Source organism: Macaca fascicularis, chromosome X, assembly GCF_037993035.2.
Source record: "Macaca fascicularis isolate 582-1 chromosome X, T2T-MFA8v1.1".
NCBI lineage: Eukaryota > Metazoa > Chordata > Mammalia > Primates > Cercopithecidae > Macaca > Macaca fascicularis.
Genome location: NC_088395.1, coordinates 142114455 through 142141229, shown reverse-complemented (window position 1 = coordinate 142141229; position 26775 = coordinate 142114455). Strand labels below are relative to the sequence as shown.

General features: G+C 40.5%; 1 protein-coding gene across 3 annotated transcripts in view; it reads right to left on the bottom strand.

The window, feature by feature from the left end:
- The window catches only part of SLC9A6 (solute carrier family 9 member A6), a 62422-nt gene extending 37250 nt beyond the window's left edge, over positions 1–25172 (bottom strand). For 2 of the 3 annotated variants that reach the window (XM_015444162.4, XM_005594681.5), the window contains exons 1-7: positions 24820–25172; positions 15715–15914; positions 12578–12655; positions 12198–12274; positions 11785–11897; positions 8540–8645; positions 199–340 (exon numbers count right to left, since the gene is read on the bottom strand). In XM_015444162.4, the coding sequence (XP_015299648.1) occupies positions 199–340; positions 8540–8645; positions 11785–11897; positions 12198–12274; positions 12578–12655; positions 15715–15914; positions 24820–25144 (1041 nt within the window). In that variant the 5' untranslated portion in view covers positions 25145–25172. The remainder of the gene's footprint in view (positions 1–198; positions 341–8539; positions 8646–11784; positions 11898–12197; positions 12275–12577; positions 12656–15714; positions 15915–24819) is intronic. The other variant, XM_065538171.2, reaches the window with a different exon arrangement.
- Positions 25173–26775: the final 1603 nt, after the last annotated feature.

Genomic DNA, 26775 nt, shown 5'->3' with positions numbered 1-26775 from the left:
TGAAAGTTTTAGGGCATGAAACCCTACACAGAACAATACAGTTCTTTTATGTTGCTTAATGTTTTCAAACCAAGTACTTAGTTATAAGATTAATAATTCTAACACAGTTCTAATCATAGAACTAAGAAAAACAATGGAATACAGCATTCGACTACTGCATTATGTTAACAAGAAAAGATAAATATAACAAAAGGATATTAAAGCTGTCACCACTCCAGTAGCAGCACCCATGGCAAAAGATCCACTGAAGATTCCAAGGAAGATTCCAATAGACTTGAACATCGCTGTGACATCAAAGGTGTGACTGTTGTCTCCAGCTGGCTGGTATGCCACTATTGAGCTACAGAAGAGAGACTGCTTTTACTTCTGGAAGCAACTTTTACTTAAAAAAAAAAAAAAAACAAAAACATTATGTAGTATAGAGCTTGAAAGATGAAATTAGAGGGAGAAGAAAAAAAATGTTTTGATTGGAATTGCCAAAATAAGGACAAAATTACCCAAAAATCCTGCAATGTGTCTGGCTAGCAAGAAAACTTGGCTTTTCCTTAAATGTTAATTTCAGGAGGGTAGAACATTGTAAAATCCTCTATATGAAAATTGCACCAAGCTTTTTCCCCCATCCCCAAGATACTGTGCAGTATTATTCTTTTGTGATTCTATTTCAGAATTACTAGTACTGAGTGTCCGAAAGCCTTAACATACTAATGTGAACAAACTAATGAAAAATCCCACTTGTTTCCAGTAGAGGCATAAGAACATAAAGAACATTATTCAATACTCAACCCAGTCACATTTTGTTTTTCCTATGAGAAAAAAAGGTAACTGACAGACCCTTCCAACTTTCAGAATACCAGAATGGGCCAAATGCCTAATATCTATTCATTCACTGAAATGGACTATTATAGGAAAAAGCACTCGAAAGACCTCCCAAGGAATTAGAATCCACTCAACAGTACTTTCAGCATAACCAGCTGGATCTTCCACCTAAAGCTTCTGAAAGAAAGTCACTCTATACCAGGCCAAGACAGGCAATTATAGGAGATGCTCTCCATCTTGAACTCACAGTCCAAACCTGGTCTGAAAAAGCTTCTTTTATAACAGTTACCAACCCAGGAAATAGAAATGCCTGAGAAAATTGCTGTTGCCAGCAGGTCTCTGGCAACGGTGCTTACCGTTACTAAATCAGTTCTCATCTCAGTTAATTGAGACCAGCATTATAAAAAGTCCAGACTCAACAACATCATACAAATCACGTCAAAGAAAAGAAAAACACATTCCTAAAAATATAATGAATTCTCCCTGTGGTTGCTGCAATGTTTTTTTCTGATTCAAGGCTGAAAAATGTGTTTGCTATACCACGTACAAGTTCTTTTCATATCTCCCAGGTTAAAAAAAAAATCTAAGATCAAACTAAAATCTCCTAATTTGTACTTATTTTATTGAAATATAGCACTAATATTAATTTCTGATAATGGGATCCAGAAATTTCTGAGACTCACTCTAAATTGAAAATGTTAAACATTTACATTTAAATGTGCAAAGTAACCACATCATTTTGGAGAGGATTTGATATCATTTTGATAAATATGAAATGGCCTTTAACATCAGGCTACCTTACCTACACATAAAGGGTCCTACTACCATGAACGAGACCTGATTCCATTATAACATGAAAATACAGTAGCTGGCTGGAGAAAAGAAAAAAATTGCTATACAACCTTCTTTTCCTTTGGTGGTATTTTTCAAAATGCTGTCTGGAACAAATATCTATGCTATGCCTCCTGAGGTTGCTTTCCCTGGATTAATTCACGTAAATTCAAGATTCACACTAATCATTATTTCATTCTTTAATCATTAAAATGTATAAGAACACATGGGAAACATGATGGGCTGAGAGCAGATGACAGGCTTGTTCTTTCTTAGGCAGACACTGGCCTCTGGATTGAAATTTTAACTCATCTTTTCCATATCAATTGATATTTTATCTTGAGGCAGTAACATTTTTTATGAATAGTTTTTTTTAAATCCTGAAAGTAATATAATGTACAGTTGAGGTGGAAAAATCTTCCCATCATTCCACTACCCTGATAGATCGATTTTATTTTCCTTCTGTATTCCTTTCCCCTCTTTGTGTTACATGCATGCTAATTCTTATTTAGCTGTAATCACAGTGAATGTGTGATTTTGAATTCTGCTTTTTTAACTGACAATGACATAAAAATATTCATAGTCTTGGCTGGACGCAGTGGCTCACTCCTGTAATCTCAGCACTTTGGGAGGCCGAGGTGGGCAGATCACCTGAGATGGGGGTTCAAGACCAGCCTGACCAACATGGAGAAACCCCGTCTCTACTAAAAATAAAAATACAAAATTAGCCGGGTGTGGTGGCGCATGCCTGTAATCCCAGCTACTTGGGAGGCTAAGGCAGGAGAATTGCTTGAACCCAGGAGGTGGAGGTTGCAGTGAGCTGAGATCACGCCATTGCACTCCAGCCTGGGCAATAAAAACAAAATTCCATCTAAAAAAAAAAATCATAGTCTTTATAACTACAGTTAAGACTTCACAATGGTCCAAATGGATATAGGACAATTTATTCAACCATTTCCTCATTGTTAGACATTAAAAGTTGCTTCTACTATTTTTGCTACTATAAATAACTGAAAGAACACCTTCTTGCTTTTTACATATTTTAGACTATTCCTTGCACTATATTTCTAAAAATAGACTATTACCATACCTATGGCTCATTTTACATGTTGCTCCACTGCCTTCCAAAAGGTCTCTGATACATTTTGGGAGGGAAATACGATAATATCTCCCAATTTTTTAAATGATCATACCCACTGACCTAGCAATTCTACTCCTAAAAAATTCCCTACAGAAATATTCACAGGGATTCACAAAGATTTACACATAAATATGCTCACTGCCATGCTAGTCATAATAATACAATATTAGAAAACACCAAATATTAATCAATCAATAGGGGATTGGAGAGGTAAATTTGTAATGCATCCATCCAATGTGATAATAGAGGTATTAATATAGTATAATATCCAAGTAAAAAAGCTAGTTACAGAAAAGTATATATACTACTATGCCTTTTTCTGTTTATAAAAATTATTAACACATTTATATGCATATTACTATCTTAATGGAAAGAGTCTGGATTAAAATCCTAATAGTGGTTATTTCTGAGCTGAAATTTCAGGAATTTTCTACTTTCTGAGTCAAATGCTTTGAATTTTTGCCACAAATATATTTTAACATTATCACAAATAGTGATAAAAGGTAATACCAATTTCAATATTAACAGCAACATATGAGTGGTCTAGTTTTACTACACCAGGGTTTCTCAACCACAGCATTATTGATATTTGTGGCCAGATATTTATTTGTTGGCTGTGATGCAGGTGGGGTGAGGGGAATGCTGTCCTGTGCATTGAAAGCTTCTACCCACTAGGCCATGTCAGTTGGAACCCCCTCCCATTGATGACAGCCAGAATGCCCCCAGACACTGTGAAATATCCTGTGTGTGTGTGTGGTGGTGGGGTGGGGGGTGGTAAATTGTAAGAATGACTGTACTATATCATTACCAGTAGTAACTATTACCATTAACAATTCTGGCGGAGCACAGTGGCTCCTGCCTGTCATCCCAGCATTTTGGGAGGCCAAGGAGGGTGGATCACCTGAGGTCAGGAATTCGAGACCATCCTGGCCAACACAGTGAAACCCCATCTCTACTAAAAATACAAAAATTAGCCAGGCATAGTGGTATGCACCTGTAATCCCAGCTACTTGGGAGGCTAAGGCAGGAGAATCGCTTGAACCTGGGAGGCGGAGGTAGCAGTGAGCCAAGACCGTGCCATTTTACTCCAGCCTGGGTGACAAGAGCAAAACTCTGTCTCAAAAAAAAAAAAAGTTATGTCCTGTTAATTGAATAGGTAGAAATAGCTACTGATCCTAGCATGTATCTTTGATAATTAGTGAAGTTAAACAGTTTATCACATTTATTATCTCTCTGTACATCCTCTTTTATAAAAACATAAATGACTAAACAACATATTTTAAACTAATGTGAATTTAGGTCTCCAGGCTAATCACAGTAATCTATTCAGTGGAATACTATGTAACTTATAATTTACCTCTAACTACATATACTTTATTTACCATAATATAACAATATACATATAGATCTACCTCATGCAGCCATGTATGAGGGAGTCAATTTCACTTCACCCTCACTGGATTAAAAGTATTACTAAAAAATAAAAATAAAAATAAAAGAACTGCTACTCCAATAGGTTAAAAACAAAACAAAAACCAGTGCTTCAGGAAGAATAGCTAATGGATGCTGCGCTTAATACCTCGGTGATGGGTTTACCTGTGCAGTAAACCACCACGGCACATATATACCTATGTAACAAACTTGCACATCCTGTACATGTACCCTTGAGCTTAAAAGTTGGAAAAAAAAAATCAGACAGAAACAAAAACAACCTCCAACATAAACTTCAAGATGAGTTGCCTTAACCTGTTAACTGCCAAACAGAACTCCTTTTGGGTTCCCTCCCCTTGATGCAAAGCTGCTTACACAGAATACAGACAATCCTCAAACTAAGAAAATTCAACACAAAGTAGATTATCTGCATCTAACCCACTTCAAAACACATAAAAGGTAAATGAAGAATGATGAGCATCATACCACTGATCATTCCAGCTAGTAAACTCCCACAGCGAGCACACAACTGCTTTCCCTTCAGCTTTTGGGCAGTAACTCATTTTTTCAACTCTATTAAGACAGAGCTAACAATTTATCTGTTATGCTCCTCTCTAGATACAGTCCTTCTCCACCAGAGTCCCACTGAGGTTGTAATGAGTTAACGTATTATCTCTTACAAATCTAAAATGGCACTAACTCGCTATCATCCTTAGGTGAAATGAGAAAAGACTCACTCAAATCGTTTCCCGTAAGGCTTCATTCTCTCACAGAAAACCCTGTTTGAGAAAGGCTGCAAGAGAAGGAGAAGTATGGCCCTTTGTGAGAAATGCTATGGAAAGGGCTCGCTCTCTTTTTTTTTTTTTTTTTTTTTTTTTTGAGACAGTCTTGCTCCATTGCTCAGGCTGGAGGGCAGTGCCGTGATTTCAGCTCACTGCAACCTCCGTCTCCTGGGTTCAAGAAATTCTCCTGCCTCAGCCTCCCAGGTAGCTGGGATTATAGGCATGTGCCACCACGCCCGACTAATTTTTGTACTTTTAGTAGAGACAGGGTTTTGCCATGTTGGCCAGGCTGGTCTCGAACTCCTGACCTCAGGTGATCCGCCCACCTCGGTCTCCCAAAGTGCTGGGATTACAGGTGTGAGCCACTGTACCCAGCTGGCTCTCTCTTTTTAGCATTTATTCTTCACCAACATTGGTATGTACACCCCCAAGCTTAAAATCTTTCAATGAAGTTTTGCCCCCTTTCACACTAATCAACTATTCCTGACGTTGCAGGAAATAGGTTATTTATAACCCCAAACTCAAAATCTTTCAATGAGGGTTTTTATCTTTTCCGCTAACACTAATCAACTGTTCCTTAAAATGCAGAAAATAGGCTATTTTATTAACAGGAAAAAACTAAGGCACAGGGCACATCATTTAAAGATAAGACCAGAACAGAGATTTTCTAACTCTTAATCCATTAGGCCGTTAGAGCAATGACAAGACAACAGTTACTAGTAAAATGATTGAACAGTGGAATAGTTGTCTAGGATAGGGAATCGATGCTAAAAGTGACTGCCTGTACCTACTCTCTTCACTTTTTACTGCTGGTAATCGCTCATGTACCTATGTACTGGAAGCTTCAACAATCTTTGTTGCTCCATTTTTTATAAAATGTTTTACAACCACACTATCCATTTCTCCCTTACTTCAAATAATATAAAACTCTTATTCTGCACCTATCATCACTGAACGTGCTAAAGTTCAGTATCAATATGAGTTACAGCCTTTAGGTTTTATTTCTCAAGTTAAATTTATATTAGTTGCAGACAGCTGCAAAAAAATCTGGCAATAAATATGGTGGGGAGGGGGTAATATTTACATATACTGCATTCACAAAAAAGGATATGGCCTTTTGTATATCTTCATACACAGCATTTAAGGGATTAATGTTACATCTCAGAAATAATAATTTCCAACTTTGCAGAAGACAATCAGGCTATGCAAAACAGAGCCAGTGATGTTTTACTCTTTCATAACTAACAAAGTGGAAATTAAGGAGAGAAATAAAAATAAAGAGAAAATGTGAAGGGCTCTTACTTCTCTCTCACAGAAAGTTCTGGTATGAAGTAAAGGCAACTGCCCATAGAGTTAGATATTTGCCTAATAAGAGTAGGTAGGCAGGGGCCAGGCATGGTGGCTCACGCCTGTAATCCCAGCACTTGGGGAGGCCGAGGCAGGTGGATCACCTGAGGTCAGGAGTTCGAAACCAGCCTGGTCAACACAGTGAAACCCTGTCTCTACTACATATACAAAAATTGGCCAGGCGTGGTAGTGCATGCCTGTAGTCCCAGCTACTCAGGAGGCTGAGGCAGGAAAATTGCTTGAACCTGGGAGGTGGAGGTTGCAGTGAGCCAATATTGTGCCACTGCACTCCAGCCTGGGTGACAGAGCAAAGCTCCGTCTTAGAAAAAAAAAAAAAAAAAAAGAGTAGGGAGGCAGGATTGAATTCCTCAGAGGTTCAGACTCATTCTTCAACCTGCAAACACCTTATAGTAACATGTATAGTATTTTCTATAATTAGATAAAAAATATTGCTCATTCAAAATTGTCTGCAATTAAATTGTTATAAGTAATATATTATATAATTACCTATCTATAATATATATTAACACTTCTAGAGATTAAAATGCTTTGAAGTGATTATGTCAAATAAGAGAAACACAAATTAAGCTACAATGAGGTATTTCTCAATTATCAAGTTAGCAAAAATATAAAAGTTTGACAAATATTCTGCTGGCAAAACTGTGAGGAAACAGACCAGTAATTTAATGGTGAAAGTGCAAAGTGCTACAATTCCTTTGATGAGCAACTTAATAATGTCGAACAAAATTACAAATGGCTTTTACCCTTTATCCTACCTACCAACCTCACTTTGGGGCATTCAGCCTATCAATATACCTATGCATGTATAAAACAAGGTAAGTTCAAGGTTAATCACTGCAGCACCGTTTGGGACAGCAAAGGATTAAAAACCCTTCAAATGTGCTGCAATAGGAGACTGAGCAACTAAACAATAATGCAGTTCACACACAGAATACTATATAGCTGCAAAGAATGAGAATACTCACTCTTCTGATATGCAAAGTTCTCCAGAAGATAGACAGTGTGTGACTTTAAAAATAAGAAATGAGAGGTAAACGAGACTATTTATTCACAGTTGTGTCTGCATTTGAATAAAGAAATACTAAGATAGGTAAGACACTAATAAAAATGGTTATCTAGGCCAGGCGCGGTGGCTCACACCTGTAATCTCAGCACTGGGAGGCTGAGGCGGGCAAACCATCTGAGGTCGGGAGTTCAAGACCAGACTGGCCAATGTGGTGAAACACTGTCTTTACTAAAAATACAAAAATTAGCTGGGCGTGGTGGCAGGAGCCTGTAATCCCAGCTACTCAGGAGGCTGAGGCAGAAGAATCACTTGAACCTGGGAGGCAGAGGTTGCAGCGAGCCGAGACCGTGCCATTGCACTCCAGCCTGGGGAACAAGAGCAAGACTTCACCTCAAAAAAAAAAAGTAGGGAGACAGGTGGATGAGGACAGATGTAAGAGTGTAAATTTTCTGTGTGTAACTTTTTACATGGTTTTGATTTATGAGCCACATGAATATATTATGTATTCAGAAAAAATTAAGGCCGGGCACAGTGGCTCACGCCTGTAATCCCAGCACCTTGGGAGATTGAGGTAGGTCGATCACCTGAGGTCAGGAGAAGTCCAGCCTGAGCAATATGGTGAAACCCCATCTCTACTAAAATACAAAAATTAGCCGGGCATGGTGGCAGGCGCCTGTAATCCCAGCTACTCAGGAGGCTGAGGCAGGAGAATCACTTGAACCTGGGAGGCAGAGGTTGTACTGAGCCAAGATCACGCCACTGCACTCCAGCCTGTGTGACAGAGTGAGACTCTTATTTCCAAAAAAAAAGAAAAAGAAAATATTAAATCTAATTTAAAAAATAAAATGTTCATGTTGTAATGTTAAAATCGAATACAAAATTATATAGACACTACAATCACAACTATGTAACAATATCATGCATAGAAAAGGGAAATGTTCTAGAATGTTTACAGTAATTGTCTTTAGGTGGTGGCAGTACATATTTTTTTCTTCCCTGTATTTTCCAATTTATCTATAAAATATGGATTTTTTCAAGAGGGAAAAAAATGCCTCATTCTTCCAAATGTTTCCATTAATAATGTACTTTATTCAATACATGACTTTCAGTTCCTAGTACCCTCACACTTAATATTCATAATATAATAAGAAAACAAACACTTACGAGGACAGCACTATGGCAACAGCATCATTGAGGACACTTTCACCAAAAAGAAGTGCATAGAGTTCAACATCAACTTGAAGCTCGTGGAATATAGCAAGAACAGTCACTAGCAAGTAAAAAGAGTCAGAGGAATACTTAGACATTACAAGTATAACATATTCTCCTCAGTAGATGACTATAAGAGTTATTTAGAAATTCATTTCTTCCTCCTAGAATTCAATCGTAATAAACATTCTCTTACCATATTAAAGATCCTGTAATTTTATGTAAATATTTTTCTTTCTAATTGTGTACCTGCACAAACTTCTCCTCTCTCTCTTAAAAATGGCTGAAAGTAAACTTGAAGAACTGAGTTGACCTACATTCTTCATGCAGATGTTAATAATCATGTCTTGTACATTTCTTTCCCACCTTCCTCGATCTTACAAAGAATATATTCAGAATTTCTTATAGACCATGTAGTCATTAATCTTTAATGAAGAAGAAGATTATGAAAAGAATCTAATGTTGCAAACTGTGTTTCTTTGGGCCTTACAACTCATTTGTACTTGACTTACAAATTGCAAGCACAAAGGTTTAGCAAAGACAGTAGGAAATGAAAACATAGGTTTAGTTTTTGGTTGGGGTAAAATTTATGACCAGAATTACAGCTGCTGTAGTTGTCTTAATAAGAAGCCAACTATGAGGATACTCCAGCTTAAGAAGAAAAACAATAAATCTTCCTTTTAGGAAAGCAATTATGTGAGAAATCTCAGAAAATCAGATGAGATTGAAGTTATATTTTAACTTTAATTACTAAGTCACATAGCTCAGTTACTAAAGAAACCCAAGCGGACATGAAAGATTAATATAACCAGAGGTGAGAGAGCCTTTTTTTTTTTTTTTTTTTAAGACAGAGTCTTGCTCTGTTGCCCAGCCTGGAGTGCAGTGGCGCAATCTGGGCTCACTGCAACCTCCGCCTCCCAGGTTCACGCCATTCTCCTGCCTCAGCCTCCCAAGTAGCTGGGACTACAGGTGCCTGCCACAACGCCCGGCTAAGTTTTTGTATTTTTAGTAGAGACAGGGTTTCACTGTGTTAGTCAGGATGGTCTCAATCTCCTGGCCTCATGATCCACCTGTCTCAGCCTCCCAAAGTGCTGGGATTATAGGCGTGAGCCACCACGCCCGGCCAAGAGAACTTTTTCAAATGCCAATCATAAAAACAAGAAACCTGCATTTTATTTATTTAATTTTTTTTTAAGAGACAGGGTCTTGCTTTGTCACTCAGGCTGGAGTGCAGTGGCACAATCACAGTTCACTGCTGCCTCAAACCCCTAGGTTCAAGTGATCCTCCTGACTCAGCCTCCTGAGTCACTGGGATTAAAGACATGAGCCACCATGTCCAGTACATTTTAAAAGTTCTAGTTTCTACTACAAAGCATTGCAGCTGGAATATACTGATACCAAAGCTCACCAAGACAAGGGAGAAGGAGAGTAGAGCAATAGTGCAGAATTTCTTAAAGAAATAAGAAAACAAATACCCACCTAAGAGCAAGTTAACTATGGCAAAATAATAGAAATGGGGCAAGTGCCTACATAATTCAGAAAAAAATAACAGTTCAACTTTATATAAGCAAAAGATATTTGCTTGGGCTATTCAGGCAATAGTCCTACCAAACAAAACCAGAAAGTTGAAATAATGTAGCCAAGCCAATGGAATGAGATTTCTCATAGGATTTGAAAGTTGAGAAGTTTGCTTATAATGAAAGGACACAGAAGCCAGAGACCACTGGCTCCTTGCAAAAACCATCCTACCTTCATGTTGATAATGGGAGTAGCTACAAACAACAAGAGGACAGCCTTGGTGGTCTTTAAGGAAGCAATTTAATTTCCAGTTTTAAAAATGCTAAACTACACAAATTCTCTAAAATGGCCTTCTAACTAATCTTTAAATCTTTTTTTTTTTTTTTTTTTTTTGGAGACAAGTTCTTGCTCTTGTCGCCCAGGCAGAGTGAGACTGCAGCCTCATTGCAGCTCACTGCAGCCTCAAACTCCTAGGCTCAAGTGGTCCTCCCACCTCAGCCTCCCAACTAGCTAGGACTACAGGCATGCACTCCCATGCTCAGCTATTTTTTTTTCTTTTTTTTTTTGTAGAGACAGGGTGTCACTGTGTTGCCTAGGCTGGTCTTGAACTCATAGTCTCAAGTGATCCTACAGTCTTGGCCTCCCAAAGCACTAGCATTTATACGCATGAGCCACTGTGCCCAGCCAAAATATCTCTCATAGAGTATTGAACACATTTTTCTCCTTCCCACAAAGCCCTGTGTTATCAGAGTTAACACAGGAATTCAGAGATAACCTTAGGATTCTACCTTTAATTGTGCTGGGTGACAATTAAAGATGATTAACTTACAAGGTTAAAAAGCAAAACAAAATGAACTTCAACGAGTCTTAAAGCATGCTAAAAGAAAACTTCCATCCTTAGTTCAAAAACATCAGTCTGTGTTCCTACCCCAACCTTTCCATTCTGTATCTTCTCCAAATTCCTAATTTGAATGTAGCTGTTAAGTTTACCAATACTCTATCAGGAAAACCAAACCCTAACTCAGTACAATTAAAATCATTCTGGAACACAACTTTTAGAAGATCTGACACTAAAAGTACAGGGGAACAAGTTGTGTTAATATTAAACAAACAACTGTACAATCATAAAGCTAATTTTATAAAAACAATTCTTTAATGTATATTAAAGTCCTCCAATGACTACAAATCAAACCTGTATTAGCACAACTGCCTTCTAACAATCATTTTTAAACATTTTTTTCTTACTGTTAAATGCATACAGCTGAATAGAAACAGAAAGATTTTTAGGGAACTGGTTTTCTAAAAGCTTGAATGGAAACATATAATTACTACCCATTTAAACTAATCTATAATCTAGTTCATCTTCTTCTATACCCAATCACTAGGGATAAAGACCAACATGAATTTCTGAAGAAAGTACCTTACGGTCCTTGTTGAAACAGCATCAACTTGTGGACCAGTAATAGGCAAATGTAATAAAAACAAAAAAAGTAAAAGGAAACAAATTTGTGCTGAAGCCAAAAGGAATCATGAATTTTGTTTTTTCCTCCACAATTAGAAAGTATAGTACTAAGGAAGTACCTAATCATGAATTCTACACCTCAAAGAAAGAAAAACCCACATGTATTTGACTGCAAAACAATGTACCTCAAGTATGTAAACTCCACTCATATAAAACATACCTGGATCAGTTGCTGATACAATGGCACCAAACAGTAGGCAATCTGTAAAGTAAAAATCTCCTGCAAGTTGTCCCGTTACCTTCATCAGCGTTACACAGCCATACATTATTGACCTGTTCAATAAACACAGTCCTACTTTAGAAAAAAATATCAACTGTTAAAAAATTAGGATAAAGTAAGAATAAGAAGATGGGTTTACTGTAGTACTTTGTGACTAATCCCAAATTTAATTCATGTCATTGAAATATGGTAATACTTTGGTCTTAAGGAAAATTCAAACAACTTATTACCTATGAGAATACTGCAAAAGTCTTTAGACCCAGTCAGGAATATAACACTGCATAAATCAAAAATATATGATTTTAAAATTATAATTTGAAGGCTACAAAGTATTTTAAGCTTCAAATACTTACCCAATAACGAAACAAGAAATTGCTGTTCCAAGAAAAGCGTATGCTAGGATAGACCCGAGATTTCGGAAAAAATGTCTCTGACAAAAAAAAAAAAAAAAAAAAGTTACACTGTTAGAATACTTACCAGTTATTTGAAAAAGAAAAGGTTTTCTATGCTATGCTAATATTAAATGCATTATTCACTAGGACTAAATGCATTATTCACTAAGATAAATAAGAGAAAGCATTCTTGTACAGGTATAAATTTTAACATCTAAAAAGGGTATGGAGAGGAGAAAGGAGGGAATCTGGAAAGAACAGCCCATTTCTGAAGTGTCAAATATTACAAAGCCCACGGAGTTTCAGATTATTCAAAGTATATGAAAGACAAAAGGACTTACCCTTTTCAGGCTATAACCTGCATAAAATATGATAGGAGGAAGTAATATGTTGAAAAATACTTCTGGATCAAAAGTAACCTGTTAAAATAAAGAGTTCTTTTAGATCAATTCCCTAGAAGACCTCATATTCCATTATCAAATGATCAAAAAGAAAAAATACTAAATGTTAAACTAGTCAAAAGCAAGAACATTACTGTGTTAACTTTAAAATATTTCATATAGGATAGCTTCTGGGCCGGGCGCGGTGGCTCAAGCCTGTAATCCCAGCACTTTGGGAGGCCGAGACGGGCGGATCACGAGGTCAGGAGATCGAGACCATCCTGGCTAACACAGTGAAACCCCGTCTCTACAAAAAAAAAACTAGCCGGGCGAGGTGGCGGGCGCCTGTAGTCCCAGCTACTCGGGAGGCTGAGGCAGGAGAATGGCGTAGACCCGGGAGGCGGAGCTTGCAGTGAGCTGAGATCCGGCCACTGCACTCCAGCCTGGGCGACAGAGCGAGACTCCGCCTCCAAAAAAAAAAAAAAAAAGGATAGCTTCTGTTCTACTTCTCAACCAAACGACCAGGAGATAGCATTGGAACAATCAGTTAAGGCCTATTTGTGGAAGGTGTATTAAAATACTATGCGATTAAAAAATGTTTCAGGAGGCTGAGGCAGGAGAATTGCTTGAACCTGGGAGGCAGAGGCTATAGTGAGCTGAGATTGCACCACCGCACTCCAGCCTGGGTGACAGAGCAAGACTCCAGCTAAACAAACAAACAAAAAGTTAAAAATAGGGCCAGGCGCAGTGGCTCACACCTGTAATCCCAGCACTTTGGGAGGCCGAGGTGGGTGGATCACCTGAAGTCAGGAGTTCAAGACCAGCCTAGCCAACATGGTGAAACCCCATCTCTACTAAAAATACAAAAATCAGCCGGGTGTAGTGGCACGTGCCTGTAATCCCAGCTACTCAGGAGGCTGAGGCAGGAGAATCGCTTGAACTCGGGAGGCAGAGATTGCAGTGAGCCAAGATCGTGCCAGTGCACTCCAGCCTGGGCAAAAGAGTGAGACTTTGTCTCAAAAAATAAATAAATAAATAAATAAGAGAAAGGATGAACATTATTTTTGCTTTAAATAAAAGAAACCTGGCTGGGTGCAGTGGCCCACGCCTGTAATCCCAGCACTTTGGGAGCCCGAGGCAGGTGGATCACTCGAGGTCAGGAGTTCGAGACCTGCCTGACCGACATGGCAAAACCCCATCTCTATTAAAAATATAAAATTAGCCAGGTATGGTGGTGCATGCCTATAATCCCCGCTACTCGGGAGGCTGAGACAGGAGAAATGCTTGAACCTGGGAGGTGGAGGAGTCACAATCGTGCCACTGCACTCCAGCTTGGGCAACAAGAGCGAAACTCCGTCCCAAAAATAAATGAATGAATGAACGAAACCCCAAACTGGTAATATAAAACTTAAGAGTACAGTATTATTGTTGGCAAAAAGAAACAGATTTCTTACATAGATAACATCTCTAAAGGTGTATAATATTGTAGTAAAAAGTTTCTGTACGGCTCAGATTTCTACTTCCGATAGTCCACTCATTGTAAGATCTAGTCACCATAAAAATGTAAATGCCCCCCTCTGTTCATAAGGCTGCAGCAGAATGTGACATGAACACAAAGCAGCTACACACAAACCCATGCTAAAACTTCATTTACTAAAACTTTTAAGGAATTGGAATTTTCCACAGGTGGAAAGAACTCTTGCTGCAAGGTAAACCTCAAGTTCATATGAAATTTTAAAAGCATTAAATATGGTCAGAAACACAACCAAGTAGCTATAAAAGTCAAGTCCTGCCTGCACTCCTAGCACTTTGGGAGGCTGAGGTGGGTGGTTCGCCTGAGCCCAGGAGTTTGAGACGAGCCTAGACAACATGGTGAAACCCCAGCTCTACTAAAAATACAAAAATTAGTTGGGTATGGTGGCACGTGCTTGTAGTCTGAGTTACTAAGGAGGCTGAGGTTGGAGGGTCGCCTGAGCCTGGGAGGCGGGGGTTGCAGAGAGCTGAGATCATGCCACTACACTCCAGCCTGGGTGACAGAGTAAAACCCTATGTCAAAAAAAAAAAAAAAAAAAAAAAAGTCAAGTCCTGCCAGTGTAGCAGACAGAAGTGAAGGCAAACAGCAAAGGGCAGGAGAAAACAAAGATATATGATCAAAGTAGCACTGAGAAACACCATGATAAACCTATGAGGGAGACAGGAGAAAGCAGCTCCAGGGATGGCTGGGAGCGAGTACAATTGCAACCCAAACTCTAACATAAAGCTTTATGCACAGCATGGTACAATACCTCAGACTCACACTTAGGGCCCCCGAAGTTGTGTCAGATTGTGAATCAAAGAAAGATTAAATTGTGATCAGTATAGAATACAAGCAAGGCAAGAAAGAATTGAAAGAAATATTAATAGAATATTTTAGGTATTATCAAATAAAGCCAACGTGCTGAAGTACTATAAAACTATAAGGATCGGCTGGGCACAGTGGCTCATGCCTGTAATCCCAGCACTTTGGGAGGCCGAGGCGGGGGAATCACTTGAGGTCAGGAGTTGGAGACCAGCCTGGCCAACATGGTAGAATCCCCTCTCTACTAAAAAATACAAAAATTAGCCGGGCGTGGTGGTGGGCGCCTGTCATCCCAGCTACTTGGGAGGCTGAGGCAGGAGAACTGCTTGAACCCAGGAGGCAGAGGCTGCAGTGAGCCACACCACTGCACTCTAGCCTGGGCGACAGAGTGAGACTCCATCTCAGAAAAAATAAAACAAATAAATAAAAAGAAAAAGAAAACTATAAGGACCATCTGCAAATGGAAAGAAACGCTTATAAATTCTGCTTAACTCAATCCCAGTCTCCGTTTATCACAACAAGCTGTAAATAACCTAGAGTGAAACAAAAAAGAGTTATACTACTTAGCCTCAATCAGAAAATGAGTTGTACAGCCATATCCATTTCCTTACATTATTACATTTGTTAATTCAGGTTTTACTCCATTTAAAAAGACTCACTATTTTAAATATCATTAAAAATCCATTACTTATTTTCTCCTGAATCATTTTGCTGCTAGTTAGACACAAAAAAGATTCAAACATTTCCTTTAAGAACTTACCTTTCTAAGCATTTCATTATCTTGAACATTATTGAGTTCATGTGAACTAATCTCTCCTTTCAGCGTATACTCATAAAATTTTCCACTAACATTTACCAGTAAGGTAGTTGGACTTGACTGCACTTCACAGCTCAGGGTCACGTTATTTACATCACTCGGAACGTGAATGCCATACCGAAGCACAAGGCCCACCAAAAGACCTGGAAAAAAGAACAACATAAGCTCTTCTTGCCAACAGAGACCACTTCTTTTGTACCCCACGCATAACTATGAATAAGAGAAAATCTCTTATGGTAGTTCCCTGTAGGTCAGAACTGATTTTTAGATGGAAAGCAGTTAAGTTTTAAAGTATTACTAAATTCATACAACAAACAGCCCAGTCTTCATATACTCCAGTGAAACAGGAGAGAAAAACATTCCCTAGGACAGCAGCACAGATCGCTGCATTTCTAGATCAGTATCTAAACAAGTAATGAGGAAGGTAACAAAAGGAGAAAATATCTTCACATCATCTGTAGACAGAATGTACTCCAATGTGTCCCAACTCAACAGTGCAATCATGTTGGAAATGTGTTTTCTGGCCAGGCGTGTTGGCTTATGCCTGTAATCTTAGCACATTGGGAGGCCGAGATGGGCGGATTGCTTGAGAGCTCAGGAGTTCAAGACCAGCCTGGGAAACATGGTGAAACCCCATCTCTACTAAAATACAAAAAAATCAGCCGGGTGTGGTGGCGGGAGCCTGTAATCCCAGCTACTCAGGAGGCTGAGGTGTGAGAATTGCTTGAACCCAGGAGGCAGAAGTTGCAGTGAGCCGAGATCATGCCACTTCACTATAGCCTGGGCAACAAAGCAACACTCTGTCTCAAAAAAATAAAAATTAAATAAATAAAACAGAAAAAGAAATGTGTTTTTCACCTCCATCCATCAATTTATAAGACTTAAACAATGCACTTCATAAGTTTATTCCCAAAGCACATGGTTGGCCAAATAATGCACATTTAACAACTTGAAAAGTCAATAATATTTGTAGGTTGATTGAGTTCTTCTACTTCTAAAAGATCAGATTTTAATTTTAAATTATCTGCTTCAAAATCAAAACATGGAATAGAAGTCCTGAATCTGGCACTATGACATACAGATTGCTAAGATTATACCTGGATCATCCTATTGACATTCAAATATGCACAATGTTTTAGGTACTATAAAACTAATTTTTTTTTTCCTGAGATGGAATCCTGCTCTGTTGCCCAGGCTGGAGTACAGTGGCATGATCTCAGCTCACTGCAACCTCCGCCTCCTGGGTCCAATCAATTCTCCTGCCTCAGCCTCCCGAGTAGCTGGGATTATAGGCGCACACCACCACGCCCGGCTAATTTTTGTATTTTTAGTAGAGATAGGGTTTCACCATGTTGGCCAGGCTGGTCTCAAGCTCCTGACCTTGTAATCCATCCACCTTGGCCTCCCAAACTGCTGGGATTACAGGCGTGAGCCACCATGCCCAGCCCTATAAAACCACATTGATCAACTGTAATTGTTTAATAATGGCTTTACTGATATCTAATTCAAACACCAAAGTTTATCCTTTTAAACTATACAATTCAGTAGTCTTTAGTATATTCACGAAGTTGGATATCAATCACCACTATCTAATTCTAGAACATTTTCATCCCTCCAAAAAGAACCTCACACCTACTAGCAGTCACTCTCCATTCCCCCATGCCCAAATCCAAGGTCCCTGCAACCAGTCATCTACTTTCTTTCTTTATGGACCTGCCTTTTCTAGACATTTCATACAAATGAACTCCTACAATATATGGCCTTTTGTGTCTGACTTCTCTCACTCAGCATAATATTTTCAAGGTTTATTTATGTTGTAGCATGGATCAGAACCTCATTTACTTTTATGGCCAAATGATATTTCATTGTATGGACATACCTCAACTACAAATAAAACCTAAACTTCTGGAACTTTCCTTAACTCCAAGATGCATAGTATACCACTACTAACTGCATTTTACCTTCCTATTGCCTTTCATTCTGACTAGCCAGCTATTCTTTTAATATGTGAATGAGTGTATTATGCTAGGTAGGCCTCCAGGGTTCAGAGATGAAAACAAGGTCCCTCCTTCAAGGAAAACTTGGACAATCATAATGCTATATATATATATACACATATATATATACACATACACACACACACGTACACACACACATACACACACACACAAGGTATTATAAAAACAGAAAAGAGACAACTACCCAAGCCTGGGGGAGTAAGACATTAGGGAAGTCTTTCCGGAGATGTCACCTGGGCAGGTAACAAACTAGAAGAAATAGGTATATTCCAAGTAGGGGAATAGTAGTACATATCCAGTCAAGGATGGAGAGAACACAGCCCATCCAGTGAATCAAGTAGTTCAGTATGGCCGGCTTATAAAGTGACAAGAGTTGAGGTTTGAAAGATTGGCAGGAGTTGAATCATAAAAGATCTTATCTGTTGGGGAAGGGAATTTGAAGTTTATCCCAAAAGTAAAATGAAGTCATGGAAGGCAGAGGCTTGATATCAGATTTCTACTTTAGAAAGACTGGCCTAGACTAGAGGGTCTAAAAGGCTAGATACAGGGCTACTGCAGGCATTCAGGCAATAGGAGTTTAGGTCCTAACCTAAGAGAGTACTGACAGGAGGGGAGAAGGATTTTAAGAAGATATTGTATTTTAGTAAGATTTATTGACTGAGTAGAATAGACTGTGAGGAAGGGAGATGAAAGATTAAGAGGAACCTTAATTGACTTGGTAACCAGGTAGGTAAGTTGGCCTGAGCACCGAGGGGGATAGCAAGGCCATTCAATGAGGTAAGGAACATATACAGATGAACAGATTTACAGGGGAAAAGGCTACGTTCAGTTTTGGACAGGTTGAGTTGGACGTACTTGTGACACAGGCATAGTTGAGTATATGGTATCTGGAGCTAAAGCCGGGGGTCTCAACTGGAGTTATACACTGTGCAGTCATAAGATGGTTGAAGTCAGATGTAGATGAGATCGCCAGGGGAGCAAATAAAATGGGAAGAAGACCATGATATAGATCTGGGGTTTGATCTATTAATAGCCAACATTAAGGGTCTGCTAGAGGAGAAGGAGCTGATGAAGGAGTCTGAGAAGGAAAACCCCACAGGTGTAGGAAAAAAAAAGGAACCAGTGGTGGCAAAGTCAGGAAGAAAGGGAAAAAATTCATTTTTGAGGAGAAGGAAGTGACAAAAACTATCAAATGCTACAGTAAAGTGAAGTAAGGCAGGCATTAGAAGTATCCATTGGGTTTAGCAACAAGGAGACCATAGGTGACCTCGATAAGAGCAGTTTCAGTGGAGTAGCAGGGGTGGAAACCAGACCCAAATGAGAAGTGATGAAGCAGAAATGAGGAGGCATAAGAGCAGTAGTTGCCAGCCGGGCACAGTGGCTCACACCTGTAATCCTAGCACTTTGGGAGGCCAAGGCGGGTGGATCACTTGAGGTCAAGAGTTTGAGACCAGCCTGGCCAACAAGGTGAAACCTCATCTCTACTAAAAATACAAAAATTAGCTGAGGGTGGTGGCGGGCGCCTGTAATCCCAGCTACTTGGGAGGCTGAGGCAGGATAATTGCTTGAACCCAGGAGGTGGAGGTTGCAGTGAGCCGAGACCATGCCACCGCACTCCAGCCTGGACAATGAAGCAAAAACTCTGTCCAAAAAAAAGGGCAGTAGTTGCCCAGGAAGCAGGGAGGGAGTAGAGAGGAGTGATCCTTCTAGTCAATTTAGAGTCACATATATTTTTTAGAGTAGTAATGATTAATTCCTGAACAGTAATATAATGACACCAACTTTAAAAACGTTTAAACAAAGGTTCAAATTTAAAATAAACAAAAGACACCCTTTAAAAATATCTTACCTCCAAAAACAAAATTAAAAACTGACTGTTAGATAGCAACTGTGCTTGACAGACATAACCTAGAAAAGCCTGTAGATCCAGTCGTTCTGCCTGTATGAGATAGAAACAGCTCTTTTCTCTACTATTCCACGAGAGCTAATTAAGAGGCTCAGGAAAAGCTGTCCTCTTATATTTACATGCAAAAATCACAGACAAGCTACTACAAATACTAATAATGGCAGCATAAATTCTTTCCATGTCCCCAAGCCCAACCATGGTTTTTTTTTTTTTTTTTTTTTTTTTGGAGACGGCGTCCTACTCTGTTGCTGAGGCTGGAGTGCAGTGGCGTGATCTCGGCTCACTGCAACCTCCGCCTCCCGAGTGCCCACTGGTTCTACTGTCAGCCCAACCCTATGCTAAAGCATCACTGGGTACCCCGAGGAGAGCTCAGCACTTGGGCAAATTTGAAACACATACTTTGGTCAATAAAACAACAGCATGGAGAATAATTATTTAGGTTGGAAACAAAATCAAGATCCCTTTATTATGGCACCAGCCTCTGAAAAATTGGGATTTATCTGAAAAAAATTCACAGATAAAGTTAACAAGGGTTCTTTAAAAGGCCAAATCCTAGTCAGAGAGTCAAAGCAATTCTCAGTGAAGGGATACAAAAACAGTGCTTTGTTAAGAGGCTAAAGCAGAAACTTCTAGCCTCCTACATAGAGGGAGGCACAGAAAATATTTGTATTATGAAATTTTAAATGACCACTAACAGGCAACAAAGAACACAACCACAGCTGGACGCTGTGGCTCACGCCTGTAATCCTAGCACTTTGGGAGGCCGAGGCGGGTGGATCACGAGGTCAGAAGATCGAGACCATCCTGGCTAACACGGTGAAACCCCGTCTCTACTAAAATTACAAAAAATTTAGCTGGGCGTGGTGGCGGGCACCTGTAGTCCCAGCTACTCTGGAGGCTGAGGCAGGAGAATGGTGTGAACCCAGGAGGCGGAGCTTACAGTGAGCCAGATAGCGCCACTGCATTCCAGCCTGGGCAACAGAGCGAGACTCCATCTCAAAACAAAAACAAAAACAGAAAAACATAACCACAAAGAGATATCTTTCACAAAACAGAGAGGTCCTACCCCTTCTACACATTTCTGACCCTCCTGTGCTGAAAACTCCCCCAGTGATACAAAATTCAGCATCACCCAAGGCCCCACTAATGTGATTCTCCCAGTTGGCAGCGACTGGTTTCCTCATGGATTTCAGCCCATTCTTCCAGCCAATCACACCTGAAGCCTCTGATAGTCAAAAAATATAGGAAGAACATCACTAGGGCATTAAGTGTGACCAAAACTGATACAATTTCTACAGATTAGTTTTGTGAAAGATATGATGAGAAATAAGGTATGAGCCATAGTCATTAGATGATAAGTGCTTTGTGGGCTGATACTGTGGCTTAGACATGTATTTCTCATCATATCCCATACATCATAGACATCTAATCAATATTTATTGATGAATCACATTGGTTAAGCCTCAGACTCCGGATGCCTTAAGCTTAAGGCAAAACAAATATTTCTGCCATATTTTGCTTTTTACACCATCTATAAGCACACCATAGTGAGTGATCACTTTTCAGACTTAAATTTTAACTACCTCGGCAACTTTTACTAACAGTGACTCACTTTTAAGCTTCTTAAGAAAGCTAGCCCAATGAGCAAAACATGTGGGTGCTTTGCGATTGTGTGTTTGTAACTGGAGCAATTGGTCTATATTACAATCTAGAAACTGACTACTTTGGCAATTTAAACTGTTTTTACTCTTGCTTCTCAGATAAAGGAAAAGCTCATTTTTAATAGCATTTTCCAGGATTTACATAGCTAACCCAATATCACAGGAATAAGATCACTGGTGGGCTGAATCTTAGAGGTTTAGGCATTCCATTTTGACCCCAGAGTCATGCTGAAAAATAAAGGTCTTAAAATAATATATTATTAATAATAAGATAGCCATGATGTTGTGAGAGCTGTAAGAAAAATGACAGACATTAAATAGGACTAGAAAATTTCAATTTCTGGCCAGGCAAGATGGCTCACACTTATAATCCCAGCACTGTGGGAGGCCAAGGTGGGAGGAGAGCTTGAGCCCAAGAGCTTGAGACCAGCCTGGGCAACATGTGAAGACCCCCCTACACTCGCGTCTCCACAAATATAAAAATAAAAAATTAGCCAGGTGTGGTGGTGCACACCTGTAGTTAGTTACTCAGAAGGGTGAGGTGGGAGGATCGCTTAAGCCCAGGACGTTGAGGCTGCAGTGAGCTATGACCCCACCACTGCACTCCAGCCTAGGCAACAGAGCAACACTCTATCAAAAATAGAAAAAAAAAAAAAAGAAAAAGAAAACTTCAATTTTCATGGTATTGAAAATACTTTGACCCCCCACAAAAATAAAAGAAGGAAGGAAGGAAGGAAGGAAGGAGGGAGGGAAGGAGGGAGGGAGGGAGGGAGGGAGGGAGGGAGGGAGGGAGGGAAGGAAAGAAGGAAGGAAGGAAGGAAGGAAGGAAGGAAGGAAGGAAGGAAGGAAGGAAGGAAGGAAGGAAGGAAATACTTTGACCCAATCCCATCTATTCTCAAACTGGACTTGCGAGTTAAGTTAGGAGGCTGTTTGGTCCACAGCACCCATTGCCCACAATGAGAAAATAGGATAGGCTAAAGAACGCCAAGTCAGCTCCAGATTTGACTCCCAGACTAACACTCTCGCACTCTACAGTCCACAAGAGATACCCTTGTTTTTCCTTCAAAAAATATTAACACCAAGGTACTCTATCACTTTTTATTAACTTAGAAACCTCACAAAATGCAATCAGTAATCCTTCTTTTCCACTTCAGTCCTAGAGTTAGATGAGGTTAGTGATATCAGCTACCAAAGAGAAAATATATCCAGGGCAATTCAAAGCCCCTATTTGATTCTATTAAAAAGACTGTTATTTGTCCCTTGACTTATGAGACTGACCAATTAAAAGAGTTGTTCTGGGCCTAATCTGAGAAAATGCAGTTTTAACAGCAATAATAATAATAATAGCACAGCTATCATTTCTTGGGCATTTACTTAAGGGTCAGTTACTAGTCTAAAAGCATGTCTTCCTCACAGTAATCCTACTATCATCATCCCCAAAGTATAGATGATGGTAAAAGAGAGTAAGGGACTTGTCTAAGATCACACATACCTATGGGCAGAGTGGGGTGGGAATCTAGGTCTGATTCTAAAGCAGGGGTTGGAAAACTACAGCCCTTGGTCTGTTTTTGTACGGCCCGAGAGCTAAGAATAGTTTTTATGTTTGTCAAACTTTGTAAAAAAAAAAAAAAAAAAAAAAAAAATCAAAGAAAAAATGCAACAGAGACAGAGATCTACGTATCCACAAGGTCAACAATCATTACCACCTGGCCTTTTACAGAAAAAAAAAAAAAAAATTGCTGACCTCTGGTCTAAAGCCTTGTACCTTTAATTACCACATCATACTATGTCCCTCTATAAAAGAAGTATCTGTGATCAGTTCATTACTTTAACTCGGTAACACTCATTTGGCATTTAACCAAATTTAAGATGCCATTATTTTATTTATATGATCTGCCTACAAGTTCCTTGAAGGCAAAGATCTTACACCTCTTTGTATTTTCTGAGCATAATACATAGAAGGTTTATCAATAAATGTTTGTTGAGGATAGTAAATCACACACTGTTATGCAGAAAATTACATAGAAATGTATAGCTTATCTGGCCAATGTGGCTTAAGGCGCACTGCAAATGAAATGCAAAATATATGAAATATAAAAGCTATCTAATACGTCTAAAAACTAGGAATCTTAGTGAGCAGAGATATTTTACACGCAGGCTCAAAACTGTATTCTCTTACAAAGGAAAAATAAGCCTGAGTTCATGCATTTTCCTGAGGCACACAACTACCTTTCCTTGCTACCCTTGAAAGATGCACATTCCAGAAGTCTGGATTTACTGGGGGGCGGGGGTTTGCATGGAGAAATGTCTTTTGTGCCAAAGCTTCATCTACCTATCTGCAAGTCTGAGAGACAAACCTCGACAAGCTCATTGGTTTAAATGTTCCAAATGAAGATAATCTTCACAAATGTACTGCACAGAAAGAATTGTTTGTCCGCCCTCGTCTCTTCAGCAATACCCGCACAGTCAGATTAATACAGTCGGCAATATGTATCTTCTTTTCCCCTCTTGAGGCCCCAGCACAGCTCAAAATGCCTCTGAGCCCACACTTTGATTTACCCTTCTCGCCTCGTCACCAAAAAACAAATAAATAAACCTCAGAAAGCAGACTGAGACACAAGAACCGAAGCCATTTATTCTACAATCGGTCAATAACCTCATGCCAACAGCAAGTCACCCATACTGCATATGCGTGGTGTTTGTAATTACTGTTTGTCTGAACTGTCCTGATCATCGTATAGTACACTACACTGCTGGAAGGACCTTAACTCTTCCTCGTCCTCACTTTTGTTCGCCTGAATTGGAAGGGTCAACCATATGTATCCATATCAGATATTAGAGGAATAGTACAATAAATGGGACGTCATTAAAAATGCCCTAAGCCTTCTGTAGCCTATTTCACGTTCGGGTTTTTTTTTCGGACTCCACAGGAATAAGATCTTCCTTTGCAACCTCGAAAGGACAGGGCGTAGCAGGAGCTAGATGATGAGTAAAGGTCGACTCTGGCTCCAGAAGAACGCCAGATTCTGGGCAGTAGAGATACTACTGCAGTTTCAATGAACCTTAAACAAACTGACACCCCAGAGAAATGGATCGCAATGGTGTCTCCCCTCCCCCAGGCTCCAACCCAATTCCAGACACCGCACCCACTCCTTTTCCATCCTCAGCCCCGGGTCCCGAGCTTGGTAGGCAAGGAAAGGGTGGGGGGTGGGGGTGCGGAGGAAAAAGGGGGTGGGGTCGGAAGCGAAAAAGGTGTGGAGAGGCAAAGAAAATGGGGCGCGAGGCTTAAGAGGAAAGGGGGTGAGGCAGAGAAACGCGGGGTAGGGGGAAGGCGAGGCAGAAAATGGAAGGAATTGGAAGGGGAGCCGAACGTAGGCCGAGCAGGGCCAGGAGAGGAGGCGAAGCAGCCGGCGGGCAGAGAAAGGGGCAGCGCCAAGGGGCTGACAAGGGTTCAGGCACTTGCCATAAATCATAGCCAGGCCGGTTTCGTGCAGGAAGCGGGCCCGGCGGTGCTTGAAGAGCCAGATCGTGAGAATAGTGAGGGTGAGGAGCAGGATGAAGATGAGCAGGTTGGCGCTGTCCTGCCGGTGGCTCTCCTCGGCTTGCTTCTCGGACACGATCTCCTCGTCCATGGCTCTCGCCTCTCCGCCGCCGCCGTCCGAAGCCCCTGCCCAGTCAAAGACGCCCACTGCGAGGAGCAACCAAAGGGGCCGCATGAGCCTGCGGGCTCGGGGACCGCCGCCGACGCCACGGCGGAGGGGTGCCCGCCGCCAGCCGCGCCGAGCCATGTCTCCCCCCGCCTCCCGCCCCTACCTCACCGGCGGCCGCCCGCGGTCGGACCACTCCCCGAGGGCTCACGGGAAAGGGGCGGGGCCCGGGGGTAGCCGTCGGAGCGCGCGCCGCCGCAGCCGCTCTTAAAGGGGCCGCGGCATCCCAAGCTCGCTCTGCCCCGTTCCTTTGCCCCTCTGTCCTAGGTCACACGCACCCATAGGCGCTGCCGGGGAATGAAAGGCCGTCTAAACTAGCCCACTGCCTTCGGCTAAAGAAATATCAGCTCAGTGTAATCAAGCAGAAGCAGACTGCGCTGTCTACTTTGATCCTATTCTTAGAGCTCTCAGGGGAATCGATCTTTCATAACCCATCTCAATATCGTCCCCCAGTGTCTCTTAACAGGATAAGTCGTCCCCTTGGGAGGAGCCTCAATCTCCATCTCTGTAATTTAAATTTAAATCGGATTCTCCTTGTATTGTCCTCATTGGAAAACACACACACACACACACACACACACACACACACACACACACACAGAGCACTGTAGCAGTTCATAAAACAATCGACTCGAAGGTATGGATTATGTGTGTGTCTGTGTAGTCGGTTTTCTTTACATGTAAACATCTGATATAAGTCATCTCTCATAATAGGAATCTGTACACAGAAACTCATCAACCTTACAGCAAAGATTGGATCGGTTTGTGCTTAGATTTTCCAATGCTCGTAAACACTTCCCTCCTGAAGAAGAAATCTTGGGTAGTGTGGTGGATTTCTCCTTCTCCTCTTGCTCCTTTTAACTGCTGTTTTAAAGTAAATGTTCCCAGCTCAGAAGTCACCTTTGACCCCTATCTCTCATCTCTCCTCTTTAGTATTCCTCAGGATAGTATTTTTCTTTCTGTTCTCAGCCTGTCCAACCTCTCTCACCAGAATTTTCAGTTATCACCTCTATACTGGAGCTTTGTTTTTTGAGAACAGTGACTTCCTATTTTTTCCATATTTCTCAGATCGCTCCTTAGTTTGTGTGGGCTCTTCGTTTTCTCAAGACTTTGATTTCAACATGAATGAGCTACAAGTCTCAAGCCCTGGCCTGCTGCCCTAACTTCAGGCCTCTACCTGTTGGATTCTGAGCATACCCTGTTGAGGCTCCTACCACCCTCAAAACTAAAAATATTTTAAAATGAGCTCATTTGAAATGAGTTCCCCCTACAAGTGCAAATTCCTTCTCAAATTCTTCATACCATCAGTGGTACCACTATCAGTTCAATTCCTATCATTCTGCCTGGAACTCATGATTCTCAAATCTTTCTTTCCATCTCATGGCCATATAACCTCCTTGCTAAAACAAGTAATACTCAGGCAACTCCAAGCTGTCCCTGTGTGTATTCATCCTCACTAACTGGCTCTCTAAGCTCTCAGGATGATAAGCTAAACAAAAAAAGCACTCTAAACGATGTCCAATTCCACTTTCTGTCCATCGGGTCAGGAACTGTCCCAGATCAGAGCCAGTGACTGTGTGCCCATTCTCTGCTGTTAATACTTGGGTCTGTGTCTTCCCAAGAAACCTCATGGCTGCCTGTTCCCATATACTCTGATTCCACTCGAACCACACTGTTCTGTTCACGCAGGGCTGGGCTTTGTGGAAGCAAGA